Genomic DNA, 16195 nt, shown 5'->3' on the forward strand with positions numbered 1-16195 from the left:
TGTTAATGTCATATAAACTTTGTTGTACATCAATATTATCATCATCACCACCATCAACATCTTCATCATGATCTCCATTATCATCAGCATCATTACCATTCACATCATCATCACAATCATCGTCATCATCACTACTATCATTATCGTCACCACCGTCATCACCACCACAGTCACCATCTAATTGTTATATTTCAAGTGAATGTTTGGCTTAAAGTAACTATTTGACTTAAAAGTAGACAAGAATGCGAGCGACAATAATGATATTTGGATACATTTTTAATTGTCAAGTTTGTAAAATATGCTGGACCGTTATAAAAGTGCATGGATTTTAAAGTTCCCTTTATCTAATTGATGTACAAAAAAGTTTATAAAACTATTACTTAATACTTATTTAGATAGATTGCTTTATATGAATGAGAACGATTTAGTCGCTAGCGCTGAAATTGGTATTTAAGTCGATTTTTGCTCTCTCTCACTTCAATCCGACACGAGCCCCTTCTCACGTGTGCGAAGGGTGAAGTTGATGCGATATGAACTTTTGTTATTAGGAGGCTTTGTATTCGACGTGTAAGTTATTAGAGTTTTTCCTAGATGGGAAATATTGCGATTTCCACTAGTGTTTAATTTTTTTCTTCTTTTCTTAAAATTACGGCAACGTGGAACCGGCTCCCATGAATGAGAAATTGCCCACTTTTTTAATTTTTATTTATTACTGTGACGTAGTAAAGTAGTATTTTTATGTGTAACACAGAATAAGTAAGCAAGCAATCATATTAAATAAATAATGCTTAGAATAACATAAAAGTTATTGAAAGGGACACATTTTTGGAGGTTATCTGAAAAACCTAGTCGCTAAACAAGTTACTGCAAAATACAGATCTAAAATTGTGAGATAGTACAACAAAAACTTAAGAGTTTATTTTTGGTAAACTTATTATGTTTTGTAAAGTGATAATATTATTTGATCCTCAAATATATAATAAAGTACCTAAATGTGTACTTTTTTAATAAAGATTTTTTTATGTGTCATATACAGGGTTACAGGAAAAGTCGTGCTAGATCCGTTAAGGGCGTGGAGTACTCATCATTTCTGACTTATTTTACTATGAAACACCCTACCCTAAACTTACCCTTTTCGAGATATTTGACTTTTATTTTTTTTATTCAAAATTGCCGATTTTTAGGCTACTAAATTTAATTTTGTTTATTTTGTGTGTCTTATCATTATAATTATTGCATTTTTACATGTGTGATAAGATGCTTTAGGACCTCAATCATTAAAATAGTGAATAAGTTAATTCAATACGCCGTAGTAGAAAAGAGAAAGTTAAGAAATTAAAAAAAAAATTAGAAAGTTTATTTTTCTCTAAGGGACATCTAAAAAAAATATTATGGCAGTTGATCGGCAGATAAGTTATAAAATATCTACGTTTCATCAGCTATCTAACAAGGTATAACAATCTAGGGTTTTATTTAAATGCATTGAAAAAACTTAGTTTCATAGGCGATAGTGGAGGAGAAAATTAATACTTAGCCCTAAAAAGTATAACAAAACAATAGGTAAGCATGCAAAGTATTTATTAAATCAGGTTTTCACACAACTTTTTGTTATTCTACAGTTCATGTTTAACATGGCCGCCTCTGTTTCTAATACATTGTCGCATTTTTCTACGGAGACCAGTCTTCACTACTCCAGTGGTCAACGTTGTCCTCACACAACTTGCCATTGTTTGAAAAAATCGTGCCCGCCATCTTGGATTTAGAAATGAGTGTCATATTCGTAATGAGCACCCCGAAGTACCTCGAAAATGATACCTATATTGCATTTACTTGAAAAGTCGTGTCCGCCATCTTGGACTAAGAAATAAATACTATATTTGTAATGAGTACCCCCAAATACCTCGAAAACGATACCCAACTTGCCGTTATTTGAAAAATCGTGTCCGCCATCTTGGATTTAGAAATTAGTGCCATATTCGTAATGAGCACCGCGAAACACCTCGAAAATGACACCCATATTGCATTCACTTGAAAAGTCGTGTCCGCCATCTTGGGTTAACCTGGCATGAAAAATATAGCTACAAGTAGCCCTTTCGTTATTTTTGCCGTCCACTAACTGAAACGCGGCTGAGTGACTAATGGTCAAATATCCGTTTCAAATAGCAAAAGATAGAACTCAAAATTCTCCTTTAAGAACAAGTAAATTTATTTAAAGAATTCGAGTACAAAGATCGAACACTTGGAAAAAATTCCTTCGATCCGGCCGGATTCGAACCGACGTCTCCTAGCAAACCGTACTCAGAAACCGACTCAGAAAGTCACTAATGATGAAGTTCTGCAACTAGTTGGACAGAAGCGTAAACTTTTGCAGACCATCAAACAGAGAAAAGTTGCATAACTGGGTCATGTACTTAGGCATGACAGTTACGAGCTTCTGCAACTGATAATGATGGGAAAAGTCCCTGGTAAAAGGAAAGCTGATTGTAGGAAAAAATCGTGCGGAACATACGAGAGTGGACTGGAATAGAAAGTGCCGCCCAACTGTTCAGCCTCGCCAGGTATAAAGATAAATATGCTGAGCTGACTGCCAACCTTCACTAAATTGCCAAACTTCAGAAAATGATAATAAAAAAAACTAATTACTTAATAATTGAAATGAATAGACTAGTCCTATAGCACTTTTTTCAATCAACTTGTTATTAAACATCGTCGGAAAAATCTTGCTGAAATTATCCCATTTGCAGAGCTGTTACATAAACTGTCACTCCTCACGCACCACGCTGCTACCACGGGAACAGACTCGGCTAAACAATAAGCCTGTAGTAATTGTTTGTTTGTTAATATTAAAAATATGATTACAGGGCCACATGTATTCAATAAATGAGGTGAGATTTACTTGTCATGGTATAGCTACAGAATACGAACCATGTATTTGTTTAAAGTTAAAGTCCATTATAACTGAGTAAGTAAATTTGTTTTCAGACGCCAGCTACACACAACATTTTGTGAATTAGGAGTTCCACTTTATGACAATTTCACATCAGTATGTGTCGTGATATGGCACTTAAGTACCTGAATTAATGTAAGGTTTCTCTCTAATATGAATCTTGAAATGTCTTTCACAATTTGCTTTAAAAGTAAAAGCTTTGTTACAGTGGTCACATTTGTATGGTTTCTCTGCATGGACCTTCACATGAAAATTAAGTTTATATTTTGTTGTAAAACATTTTTTGCAAATATCACACTTGTATGGTTTATTATCACTATGAGCCATTATATGACACTTAAGTTGATATTTTTTTATAAAATATTTATTGCAGATTTCACACTCGTATGGTTTCTTACCAGTATGGGATATTGTATGACATTGAAGTCGATATTTTGTTATAAAACAGTCATTGCAGATATCACACTTGTATGGTTTCTTACCAGTATGGGATATCATATGGCGCTTAAATTGATGTTTCCTTATAAAACATTTATTGCAGATTTCACACTCATATGGTTTCTTGCCAGTATGCACCATAATATGACACTTAAGTTCATACTTTCTTATAAAACATTTACTGCAGATATCACATATATAAGGTTTCTCTCCAGTATGAATCTTTAAATGTAAATCCCAATATGCTTTTCGGACAAAGGATTTGTTACAGTGACCACATTTGTATGGCCTCTCTCCAGTGTGGACCATTATGTGTGTTTTAAGATCCCGTTTTCTTGTAAAACATTCATTGCAAATATCGCATTTATATGGTTTCTCTCCCGTATGAGTTTTCAAATGTGTAACGCAATCTGCTTTACGGACAAAAGATTTGTCACAGTGATCACATTTGAATGGTTTCTCTCCAGTATGGACCATTATATGACGTTTAGCAAGAAATTTTGTTGCAAAAAGTTTATTGCACATATCACATTTGTATGGTTTCTCTCCAGTATGAGTTTTCAAATGTGTTTCACAATCTGCTTTACGCACAAAAGATTTGTGACAGTGATCATATTTGTATGGTTTCTCTCCAGTATGAGTCAATATATGAGCTTTCAGTATATATGCACTTGTAAACCATTTATGGCAAATATCACATTTGTGCTGTTTCTCTTCCATATTAGTCCTTAAATGTTTATAACAATTTGCTGTAACAGATTTATTACATTGGTTTGGCTTCTCTCTAGCATGAGTTGTTTTATGATGCTTAAAATGGTGTTTATTTGTGTAACATTTAGTACAAATATCACATTTATATGGTTGAGTATCAACATTCAACCCATCAGATGTATTCTGCGCACACCTTTTTTGAACTAAATCAACAGGCTGCAACACCACAGGTCCTATGACCAATTCTTCCTTGATTTCATGATCTGCATACAGATCCAGCTGGTCTTTCTCCTTTTGTTCTTCCACAACACCAACTGGCTCTTGTTTAATGCTAGGTGAACCCCCTGGGCTACTTTCTGATTTGCTTGCCTCTTCCTTAACTTTCATGTTATATTGTATGTGCTCGAAATAAGTAAGGTCTCCCATAAATTACTCACCAATGTGATTATGCTATCCGTACCGACATCAATCCACAAAAAAATGACCACCCCAATTCCAATGCAAATAATGCTTTATAGTGGTTCCATCGGATTCCATGATGATTTTCCCAATGCTGGGTTAAAAATGACCATATAAGGTAATTTTCTAAAAATAACATACAAATACGAAAAGGAAGGGAAAAAATATAGGAAAAACGCTTTTTCTATCCTGGAAAAACGGGAAAAACAGATCACACGTGAATCGCACGCTTTTTTGTTAGTATTTATTTTACTAATGGCTTTGCCTTCGCATTTATTTAGCCAATCAAAATATCATGGAAATCTGTTTCTTTTGTTATTACGAATAATTCGTAACATTTTTTTAAAAATTTAAAAAAACATGAAATTTGTAAATGAAGACGGAAAAGGAGTATGATGAGAAGGTGGACGGCCGGACACTTTACTAAAAACATTGCTAGAAAAATGTGTACGGAACATCGGAAGCATGCATAGCGTACTGATACTACAGTAGTGTCGTAACTCGATACGGGAAATTGAAGATTATACCATTGCGGACACTGGCACAATTGAGAATCACTAGTCTCACAAGCCATTCATTAAGAAAAAAAAAATTAGAAATTATTTATTTTTTATTATTGTTTATTGTTTTGTTAATGCTGGGGTTGGTGTGGTCTGGTGGTGACATCGTGATTAGATATCAGATCCTTTAAATCCACTTTAGTGCTGGTCATTGTTGATTGTATCATGATTGTGCCATTGTTTTTTGTTGCACAAATTGCTAAATAAATAATAAGTTTATATAAGTAGAAGTTTGTCACTCGTTGATGTGTATGCGAAAAATATTACTTCCGCGATCATTCGTCTACGCCTGGCTCCCATTATATGCGGTCCAGTGCTCGAGACCAGACCACTCTCTGTGCGAGTATGGTCTGGCGGAAGGTACTGTCCAGCATCTGTTTTTTTTTACTGCAACCGTATCGACATTCCTCTGTATGATATTCTTCCCCTTCAACTTCCCCGTCTTGTTCATTATCAAGCCAAATTCTTTATAAGGTTAGTCCACTCCCCTTTCTGTACATATATTAAAAGTAATAATTTAGTTTCTATAATACTATAAGTATGTTTGTTTTCTGTTGTAGATTCTCTTCTCAGAGAAGTCTGTTGCTGACACTGCTCAAGTGTGACTCACAAACGCTTGTCTTCCTTAACTTGACATTGGTGGAATTATTGATTGGATCGATGGAGCTATAACACAGTGTATATGGTGGTAGTTTAAACGACTCCATTATAATCTGACAATGTCGTACACGGACTTACAAGATATTATGAACATAAAGGTGGAGGCAAGTGAATTAGAAACTAGCCGTATGGATTTACATGGAAATTTCTATATTAAACAAGAGCCAGTTGGTGTTGCGGAAGAACACATTACAGAGGAGTTGGATCTGTATGCAGATCATGAAGTCAAGGAAGAATTAGTTGTAGGCCCTGTGGTGTTGCAGCCTCCTAATTTTGCTCAAGCAAGATGCGCGCAGAACACAGCTGATGGGTTAAATGGTGATAGTCAACCATACAAATGTAACATTTGCAACAAATGTTATACAAATAAATATTCTCTCAAGCGTCACAAACAAACTCATTCTGGGAAGAAGCACAACCAATGTGAACAATGTAATGAAAGTTTTATCTGTAAAACAAGTTGTAGTAAACGTTTAAGGCCTCAAACAGGAGAGAAATGTCACAAATGTGATATTTGCCACAAATGTTTTACAAAAAAACAAGTACTAAAGGCTCATATATTGACTCATACTGGTGAGAAACCATATAAATGTGATTTTTGCAATAAACGTTTTGCAAGAAAATATCATGTCAAGTGTCATAGAATGTCCCATACAGGAGAGAAGCCATACAAATGTGATCACTGTAGTAAATGTTTTGTTCGTAAAGTAGATTGTGAAACACACATGAAAACACATACTGGAGAGAAACCATACAAGTGTGATTTTTGCCATAAATGTTTTACAACAAAACAAGCGCTTAAAAGTCATAAAATCACTCATACTGGAGAGAAACCGTACAAGTGTGATATTTGCCATAAATGTTTTACAAGAAAACAGGAATTTGAGTGTCATATAATGGTCCATACTGGAGAGAAACCATACATGTGTGATATCTGCAACAAATGTTTTATAAGGAAATATCAACTTAAATGTCATATAATGGCCCATACTGGTAAGAAACCATACACATGTGAAATGTGCAATAAATGTTTTATAACAAAACATCAACTTCAGTGTCATACAATATCCCATACTGGTAAGAAACCATACAAGTGTGAAATCTGCAATGAATGTTTTGTAAGAAAATATCAACTTCAGTGTCATATAATGGTCCATAAAGGTGAGAAACCATACATGTGTGAAATCTGTAATAAATGTTTTATTAGAAATTATCAATTTAAGTGTCATATAATGGCCCATACTGGTAATAAACCGTACAAATGTGATTTTTGCAAAAAATGTTTTACAGCAAAACACGAACTTAAGCATCATGTAAGGGTCCATAATAAAGAGAAACCTTACAAATGCGACCACTGTAATAAAGTTTTTGCTTTAAAAGAAAATTGTAAAAGGCATTTAAAGATTCATACAGGAGAGAAACCATACATTAAATCAAGTATTTAGTGTCTTAATGGCCCATGCTTATGAGGTAACATGCAACTGTGGAACTGTTTTTTCTGTATTTATTTTGATTAATAAATAATGAATTTTCATTATTTATATTCTGTAATTATACCATTATAAATGAATCACACTTAATTTATAGAGTAATTACATAACTACAGTGGTATATTTGTAATTATACGATAAGCAGTCTAGTTTAATTTATTAAATTGCAATTTTGAAAAACACTGTTTATTGTATAGTGATGTGTTTTGTTGAGTTCTTAGTGAACTCATAGAAACAGCATGCCTTATGTTACAATTCTATACATATTTCTATCATAATCCTGCATGTTAATCTATTAATATTTGATTATTCTGTTGCTAATTTAATAATTTTATTATGTAAATAAGTAGGTTATTGTGAATATCACATATTTGTAAAAATAACATGTCGTGAGACTATTTAATACTACACGTTCGTGCACAAGCAACTGTCCTTTCGCTGGCTGTTGTTTGTTCACGGATATATAGCAATACCTGTTCTTCGGATAATACCACAGACAATATTATGTCTGTGGGTTATACTGAAAAAAAATCTTTTGAGTTTGAACTATGCGAAAATAATATAAAAATTTAACTGCTGTAAAAATAATATAATATTTATTCTTTATTTATACCATGTTATTTACATCTCATAATTCCTCGCTTGATTCCTTTTTCGCTTTTTCTCCAACTTTCCAATCCCATTCCCAAATTACATTCCATGATATAAAAGTTTCCCTGTTTTAAAAACAAGTTAGTCAAAACACGTTGAAAGTGGCTAACACGCTTACCGCGAAAAGCCAATAGAAAAAAGAAAAGAAATTATTTTAATATTATTGCATTGTTTAATAACTCATTTCGTCTCTTTTTTGTCATAAGTGTGTAGTTAGTGTGGAATTAATTAATATATTATGAAGTTGATATGATAATTTCGGTAAAGGAAAACATCGTGATAAAACCTGCACGTCGAAGAAGGTTCACAACCCTCGAAAAACGTGTGAAGCCCCCAACCAGCATTGGGCCAGCGCTCCAGGATTAGAGACCTAAACCCTCACCGGAGAGTAAAGCCGTGTCCAGCTGTGTGACTTATAAATTGGTCGATAACGATGACGATGTAAAGTATTACCGTTTGTGAGGTAATCTAGTGATTGCCTTGAAACTATGTGAAAGTGTAACTGTTAAATAAAACAAATATTCAATGATTTTTTAGTTTTTATTGTATGTCACAAAGGAAGTAGCAGTAAAGGTAGCTGTCTGAGTGAAGATATAGATTTCTCACGAAGGCAGTAGAGCGTTTGACTAGCGACATATTTGACATTTCAATTACCAAAAGACAAGTTCTATTTTTGGCATTATCTAACCGCCTGAATAAGTATTATTAGCAATTACACGGAGAAGATAAACTGTTTTTTTAGAAGATAACTTTTGCAAGGCGTTTTTTTTTAAATAACTTTATAGAAGCTTCTTAAAATAGTGAAAAGAAAGTTTTAGGTAGTAAATAGTTATATACAAAAATTAAATTATCAATGTCACTTAGCACTGTGCCTGGTAGATCGTTTAGAATTTCTGGTAGCATGTAGTCCGGCCCGCGCATTCCATATACGTTATTGTATCCCGACAAAGTGTATGTTGGTATGTATGAAAGCAAGCGAAAAAAACTAATTTAGTTGGCACAGCGCAATGGCATAGCGCCTAGCACGGTTTGTTGGAAATCGCTGGTTCGAATCCAGCCGGTTCGAAGGAATTTTTTCTTAGTGTACTATTGTACTTGCGTACTTATATACATATACTTGTTGTCTGTGGGTTAACTGTACTAAGCAAGCGTACAACGCCCGCCACGTTCAGTAGAATGAAATTTAGAGCCATATACTGTAGTGCATCTGAAATGTTTTTGTTGGCACGTACGGATGGGTTTGCTGCTATGCATAGAAAGAAGGTTTCTTTTTAACCGACTTCAAAAAAGGAGGAGGTTCTCAATTCGACTGTATGTTTCTTTTCGTATGATGTTACGCGATAATTTCGACAGTTGTGAGCCGATTTTAATTATTGTTTTTTTGTTGGAAATTAGCTACCTCAGAAGTGGTCAAACTAGGGGATGAATGACTTTTGAGGTCGGTTTTTTTAGACAGAGAGTAAATGCTTATTATTAGGTATTATTTTTATAATGCCAAGTGACAGGACGAACAAGTCGTGCCCTGGTGGTAAGCTACACGCCTATCCATAACACTTGCATTGCCACTCAGAGCTTTAAATCGCAAAGATTTGAGATTTGAGATTTAATGATGTTATATATTAACGTACAAGTTTTGTGATGAATAAATGAAAACTATGTTCAAATATCAAAGCCGTCTCGTTACTTCTTTGTTCTCTGTTTTAAGCGCCGGGTTTTAACCCAGTTCTGGCCGAAATCGTGGGCGGAAACATTATACGCGTTCAAACGAAGAAATGTCTCAAAAGACTTGTATCCAAGCCAAAACTCTTAATAAAAGAAGACAAGCTAGCGTGGAAAAATGGCGGGTTTTTGAAGTTATTATTAGTTTTTACAAAGACTAATTTTATTTTAGTATACTTAGCAAGAAAATACAAAGAAAGAATAGTGATAAAGAAAGTTAGAACTATATTCCTTATATTAAACCAAATTACAAAGAGTTCATCCTGAAAATTCCAATAATTATAATGTGATTTAAGTGAAGGTGAAAACATGACTATTGACTCCTGTCGATTAAAAGACTATTTAGAAAGACCAAACACGAGAACTATGTTATACAAGAGAAAGTGAAAACATAATGTTGTAAAACCACAATGGAAAATATTTAATGAGCATCCCGATATTTAAACGAAGGAGACATGGCTTAAAGTACTTGTATCCAAATCAGAGTACGTATTATTTATATTTATACGTATTATAAAGTAAAGCATTGGCTTCAGAGCCATCAGCTTAATGGTAACAAATAATTAAGAAACGCACAACGTAATATACGTAAACCAAAAATTAATTCGTGTAAAAATGTAACTACTAAAACCCGCCATTTTTTTGTATATCTTTCTAATTTGTGGTACTCTAATGTCATATGTCATAGTCATGGACACAATACGTATGTCATGGATGTGGTTAGGGACGTATTATTTCATAGAAAAACTGGTACTGCTTTGGGTTTGTCCTGTTGCAGCTGTTTGCTTCTTTGAAGTTCTTTGTTTTAGATATACCTATCAACCCACTTTGAGTCTCGCAGACTGCAGTAATGGTAAAAATTATATTTGAAAATAAATCCACCTCCCGTGTAGACGCTACTTACGTGACATTTTAGCGGAATTCTGAAGACACAGAACAAGCCACTAATAAATAAGAAGAAAAATGAATTGACTTGGGCACAAGCCTATTAAAGGAAATAATAATAATAACTATTAGTAGATACTACGTACGTATGCTGACACTGGCCTAAGGTGGCCGCCAGTAAGTAAGTAATAATAACAGCCCTATGGATTTACATACGAATGTCCAATTTAAACAAGAGCCAGTTGATGTTCCGGAAGAAGAACAAAGGAAAATGGAGGAGCTGGATCTGTATGCAGATCATGAAATCAAGGAAGAATTAGTCATAGGACCTGTGGTGTTGAAGCCTGTGCATGTGCAGAACACATCTGATGGATTGAATGTCGATGTTCAACCATACAAATGTGATACAAACATTGAACATTACACAGGTAAATACCATCTTAAGCATCATAATATAAGTCATACTGGAGAGAAGCCGAACCATTGTGAACAATGTAACTTAACTTTTCCCTGTAAAGTAAGTTGTAGTAAAAATGTAAGAACTTATACAAGAGAAAAACAGCACAAATGTGATATTTGCCATAAATGTTTCAAAAAAAACCGTGTCCTTCAAATTCATGTATTGACTCATACTGGGGAGAAACCATACAAATGTGATATTTGCAATAAACGTTTCGCAACAAAATCTCATGCTAAGCGTCATATAATGGTCCATACTGGAGAGAAACCATACAAATGTGATCACTGTAATAAAGTTTTTTCTTCTAAATACCATTTAAATACACATTTAATGATTCATACAGGCCAAAAACCATACAAATGTGATCACTGTAACAAATCTTTTAGTCGTAAAGCATTTTGTGAAATACATTTAAAGACTCATACTGGAGAGAAACCTTACAAGTGTGATATTTGCAATAAACGTTTTACAAAAAAATATCATGTCAAGCGTCATATATTGATACACACTGGAGAGAAACCATACAAATGTGACCACTGTAACAAATCTTTTAGTCGTAAAGCATTTTGTGAAACACATTTAAAGACTCATACTGGAGAGAAACCTTACAAGTGTGATGTTTGCAATAAATGTTTTAGGACAAAATATATACTTAATTGTCATATTATGGTACATACTGGAGAGAAACCACATAAATGTAATCTCTGTAACAAAGTTTATGCCTATAAAGCAAGTTATATTATGCATTTAAGAACTCATACTGGAGAGAAACAGGTTAACAAGAAAACTGGAATTTAAAACCCCTAATGGTCTGATAAGAATACTATAAGAATAGATGAGATAAGAATACTGAAAAGAAACAAATTCATGTGTGATATGTGCAATAAAATGTTTTACAACAAAATATCATATATATCATACCTGCCACTTTAATATTTTAACTTAAATTTAAATTTAATCTATAATTTGATAAATTAGGTAAAAGAATTACCCATGACTGTGAAAAGAAAGACAACCATGGTGACTAAATAAAGTACACAGTAGTATGTACAGGTGGGTGAACTGACGACTGAACGGCCTGAGGGAAATTCAAATAGTCAGGAGTGACAGTATTAGAAGACAAACCAGGGTAATTCAGGGGATCAGGCAAAATGGAGATGGACTGGCATCTGTTGCGTGGGCCGGAAAAATGGAGCAAAGTAGTCACCAATTGGTACCCACGAGATGGAAAATGTAATAGAGGGCATCAACATCAAAGATGGAAGCTAACTGCAGACCCATGTTAGAGAAGGGTAGTTCTTGATAGAGCGCACTGGAAAGATGTGGAGGAGACCTGTGGCAAGAGGCACGCTGAGTTAAGAGATATAATGTAAAAATTTAAAATGCAATGTAAAATTGTAATGTGAAAAATATTTGTAACTCAGCTGAAAAGACGATAAATAAAAAATAAATACATTTTATGCTACTACAGTTGAAATAGCATAAAGTATACTGATAAATGGAATGTTCTCTGCTTTTCCATCAGCCGATTTGAGCTGGCTCTTCAATGTTAAATGGAGCATGTTACAGAGGTAACAAAGTAAGAGTGATCGAACAGAAAAACGAAATATGATAAAATACAATTTGAGCTAACATGCTAGTAGTTTCTAATGCTGCAGTTAAGGAATAGATAAACTGAGAATTTTGTAAAAGGTTTCTATTTGTTATTATTTTACTAATAAGTTTATTACTTCATTGATTAAGTAAGTTATGAATTATGCTATTACTATACCTACTAGGAAATTATTCTTAGAGCTAACTTTATTCATGAATTAAAAGTTAAAATAATAATTTGAGTATAAATTTTATTGCAGTCATATTTTACAGGGTGAAATCAAAATCATTAGTATTCTTTTGAAAATAAGACCCTACTCTTCTTTTAAATGTTATGGAACCATCGAACTGATCGATGATTTCGCCAATGTCAAGATAACAATTTCGCACGTCAAAGCTGTCGATATTGTGAAAATTTTTACACAGATGCGATGCTATATACTATTATTGCAAATAATCATGAAATAATACTACACTCGGCATCACAAAAATCGCACCTCAGTGAAAATAAGTTTCAAGCGTACCTAGTCATTTACACATACATTAATGAAAGTATGTATAATAAACTCTAACTTAACATACATTTGGTTTAAAAACTAACATACACTACACGTCGAGTACAGCGGCGTTGCAAAATAAAATTGCCGAACTACTCGTTAGAGGGTACACTAATTGCGCTACTCTACTGGGCTATAAAAGCGCCCGATTTAGGTAAAATGTGAGTCATTCGCTATCCAGAGTTTGAAGACAACAAACGTGAACAACTGCTGCCAGAAAAAACACTTTAAGATGGATACCACTGCTGATGAAGCCGCTCAAGTGATCGCACTGCTCCAATCAGGGATGCGGCAATGTGATATTGCTCGACAACTAAACCTAAGCCGTTTTTCCGTTCGGCGAGTATTGCAACGTTTCCAGGAGACTGGCGAACACATCCGAAGACGTGGATCTGGGAGGCAACGTTGTACGTCAGAGCGTGTCGACGTCGTTACGCAATCGATTTTCCAATGCTGTTGAGTTACAACAGCAACTCCAATCAACTCGCAGGAGATCTGTAAGCGTCTCCACGATTAGAAGATTACGAGAAAAAAAAATCACAGCCTACAGAGCCGCTACAGGTCCAAAACTAAGTGGAAGGCAAAACGAGCCTTGTGTGCGTCTCCCGGACAGGAGGTGCTTGCGGACAAGGGTCATTGACAGCACCTCGGTACATTACAGACATCCTGGAAGAACATGTGTTACCATATGCTGGTTTTGTTGGAAACGGGTTCACTTTAATGCACGACAACGCCCGCTGTCACACCGCTGTCAGTAGTTACTCAAAATTACCTTCAGGAAATTGGGATCCCTGTTATGAGATGGCCGGCGCGAAGTCCTGACCTAAACCCTATCGAGCATCTTTGGGATGAGCTAAAACGACGCGTGAACCTGCCCCTACCACCCTTCGAGACCTGGAAGATACCGTAGTCTCGGAATGGGACAACATTCCCCAAGAAAGCGTCGTTAAGTTGATTAGGTCAATGAAAGACCGCATGGAAGCGGTAATCAGGGCAAGGGGAGGGAACACTAGCATTTAAGTTAATTTTAAGTAAGCTTTTTATAAGTTTAAGCATTTTAAAAATTTTGGAATAAAAGTAATTTTTTAGTCTTTCACTTTTTTTATTTTTTTGTCACTTGGTAGTGATACCCACCATCGCGCCATATCTTTTATCAAACAATATGATAAATTAGCTTTAAAATGATACCTCATGGTAATATTTTTCCCATTGGCAAACAGGGTTAGAAGTATGTTGAAATTTATTACTTGACAGAAAAACAATAATAAACTGCAATACAATATTCAAGTATCAAACGCTGTCGGCGTCAAAATAAATCTTAAAGGATGGAAAAATAAATACGTCTTACGGATCTACGCCCTTCAACGTTATTACACTAGCGATGGGCCAGTTGAGTTATTTATCTTAATTAGCTCGAGGTACTTCCACAACGAGTTAACTCGAGCTACTTTTTTATGAATTCGAGCTAGCTTGGTTTGGTACCCGCTCCGCAGAGTCGAATTCTTCATTCCTCAGTCGGTTTAATTACTTTCGGAGCACACTCGAGTCGCGATCGGCCGGCCAATCGTGCCCAACTCTGTGAAGCGTCGGTTCGAATTCATATATTGAATATACGCCGCGTCGCCCTCTGTACTCGCGATTGCTCTGTCAGACCGACAGCCAGAAATCCCTACTACTGCCGACCCGAGAGATAGGGTTTTCCAGAGAGACTAGGGACTCGACGGCAAGACTACAGCAGGCGTCCGGGCCAAGCCCTCCGCCATTGATACGCCTTCACGGGCGTCTCTGGCGGACCCGGACTTGGGTATGTACTCCCAGGGGTTTGTGGTTAGCTGCAGAAAACGAACACGATGGCGCTACGGCTATAAAGTCATTGAAAACCAAATACAAAAATCCAACAACAAGCACATATAAAAATTCGTGAGGTCCGCTGGTTCGTTCCGTCGCTTATTTGGCATAGTGTCTAGCACGGTTTGCTAGAACTAGAAGACGTCGGTTCGAATCCGGCCGGATCGAAGGATTTCTACAGTGTTCGATCTTTGTTTTAATAGTTATAACAAACTAGTGAAGTAATTTCACAAAAAATAATTGAATATCAATTCAATAAAAAATTAAAGTATATTATGCAGAAAGAAAATGAAAGTAGTTATAATCGAATCGACTATTGTGTACCTCGCATCAATACGAGAGCATACACTTGGAATTTCTACTTGTCTATAGTTATCTGTGCTTGGAATGCGGGTACTTTTTAACCTCAAATCTCCATTATTGAGACAGATCCCGATACTCGGTCTCCGGACCCCCCGGATCCTGTTCTCTCTGATCCGTTACCAACGGGTACTCGCAGACGCTCGCTGTACATCTGAGGACTCAGCACCACCTGCTAAAGAGAATAATTCAAAGGTTGATTTATCTACCCCTTACAATGCTGAAGCAGTATATATGGACCCCTCGTAAATTGTTGGGGCGTTGTCATACTCCTCTTTAGACAAGGGACCTTATATTGTTCACGTTTCCCGCTCGGATCCGGATCTTCCATCAGGTTTCATCCTGAAACCTATAAAATTCGGTCAATTTCTGAAAACCCACAAAATTGCCAATATTTGTGCTGATGGAGTGAAACGAGTTGGCAGAAACAGAATTTCTGTCGAATTTAATTCGGCCAACGACCCAAACAATTTTCTCTCCTTACCCATTTTGGCCATGTGCAAATATTCTGCTATTATTCCGACATATAATCTGACTCGCATAAGTTTGTGACAGTGTGACCTCCTTACACCGTCATCTCACCTCTTTGTATCGCCTCTCTCCGCTTGTATCCTATCATTTTTTTTATTTTACATGTATTTAAATTTGAATTGTTCCATCTTCCTTCACTTTCTCATTTTGTTTTCGTACCACGGTCACTCCCAGCTCGAGCGCCACAACAGTCGGAGCTGTTCCAAATTCCATCGCGAATAATCGCTAATTCTGGTTCATTACTACGTTTGTAATCATTTAATAAGCTAATCATGTGTAACAATTTATAAGTCTTCAGTCTTCATGTATCTATTTCTGTAATTCAG

The 16195-nt window shown here is 35.4% G+C and overlaps 3 protein-coding genes across 4 annotated transcripts; 2 read left to right on the top strand and 1 right to left on the bottom strand.

The window, feature by feature from the left end:
- Positions 1 to 1908: 1908 nt before the first annotated feature.
- LOC113225567 (gastrula zinc finger protein XlCGF28.1-like) lies at positions 1909 to 4753 on the bottom strand. Its single transcript, XM_026457896.1, has one exon. The coding sequence runs from the start codon at positions 4520 to 4522 to the stop codon at positions 3065 to 3067; it is 1458 nt and encodes a 485-aa protein (XP_026313681.1). The 5' UTR covers positions 4523 to 4753; the 3' UTR covers positions 1909 to 3064.
- Positions 4754 to 5253: 500 nt separating this feature from the next.
- Positions 5254 to 7732, top strand: LOC113225565 (gastrula zinc finger protein XlCGF28.1-like). Of its 2 annotated transcripts, none has more exons than XM_026457893.1 (2): positions 5254 to 5589; positions 5676 to 7732. In XM_026457893.1, the coding sequence occupies exon 2, from the start codon at positions 5835 to 5837 to the stop codon at positions 7218 to 7220; it is 1386 nt and encodes a 461-aa protein (XP_026313678.1). In that variant the 5' UTR covers positions 5254 to 5589; positions 5676 to 5834; the 3' UTR covers positions 7221 to 7732. The 2 variants fall into 2 exon arrangements, with proteins under 2 accessions (XP_026313678.1, XP_026313679.1); XM_026457894.1 differs by having other exon boundaries at positions 5254 to 5475.
- Positions 7733 to 10270: 2538 nt separating this feature from the next.
- On the top strand, positions 10271 to 12815 carry LOC113225557 (zinc finger protein 525-like). The gene has a single exon (XM_026457885.1). The coding sequence runs from the start codon at positions 10723 to 10725 to the stop codon at positions 11776 to 11778; it is 1056 nt and encodes a 351-aa protein (XP_026313670.1). The 5' UTR covers positions 10271 to 10722; the 3' UTR covers positions 11779 to 12815.
- Positions 12816 to 16195: the final 3380 nt, after the last annotated feature.

This window comes from Hyposmocoma kahamanoa, unplaced genomic scaffold (genome assembly GCF_003589595.1).
Source record: "Hyposmocoma kahamanoa isolate Upper Pololo Valley unplaced genomic scaffold, ASM358959v1 167, whole genome shotgun sequence".
Lineage (NCBI taxonomy): Eukaryota > Metazoa > Arthropoda > Insecta > Lepidoptera > Cosmopterigidae > Hyposmocoma > Hyposmocoma kahamanoa.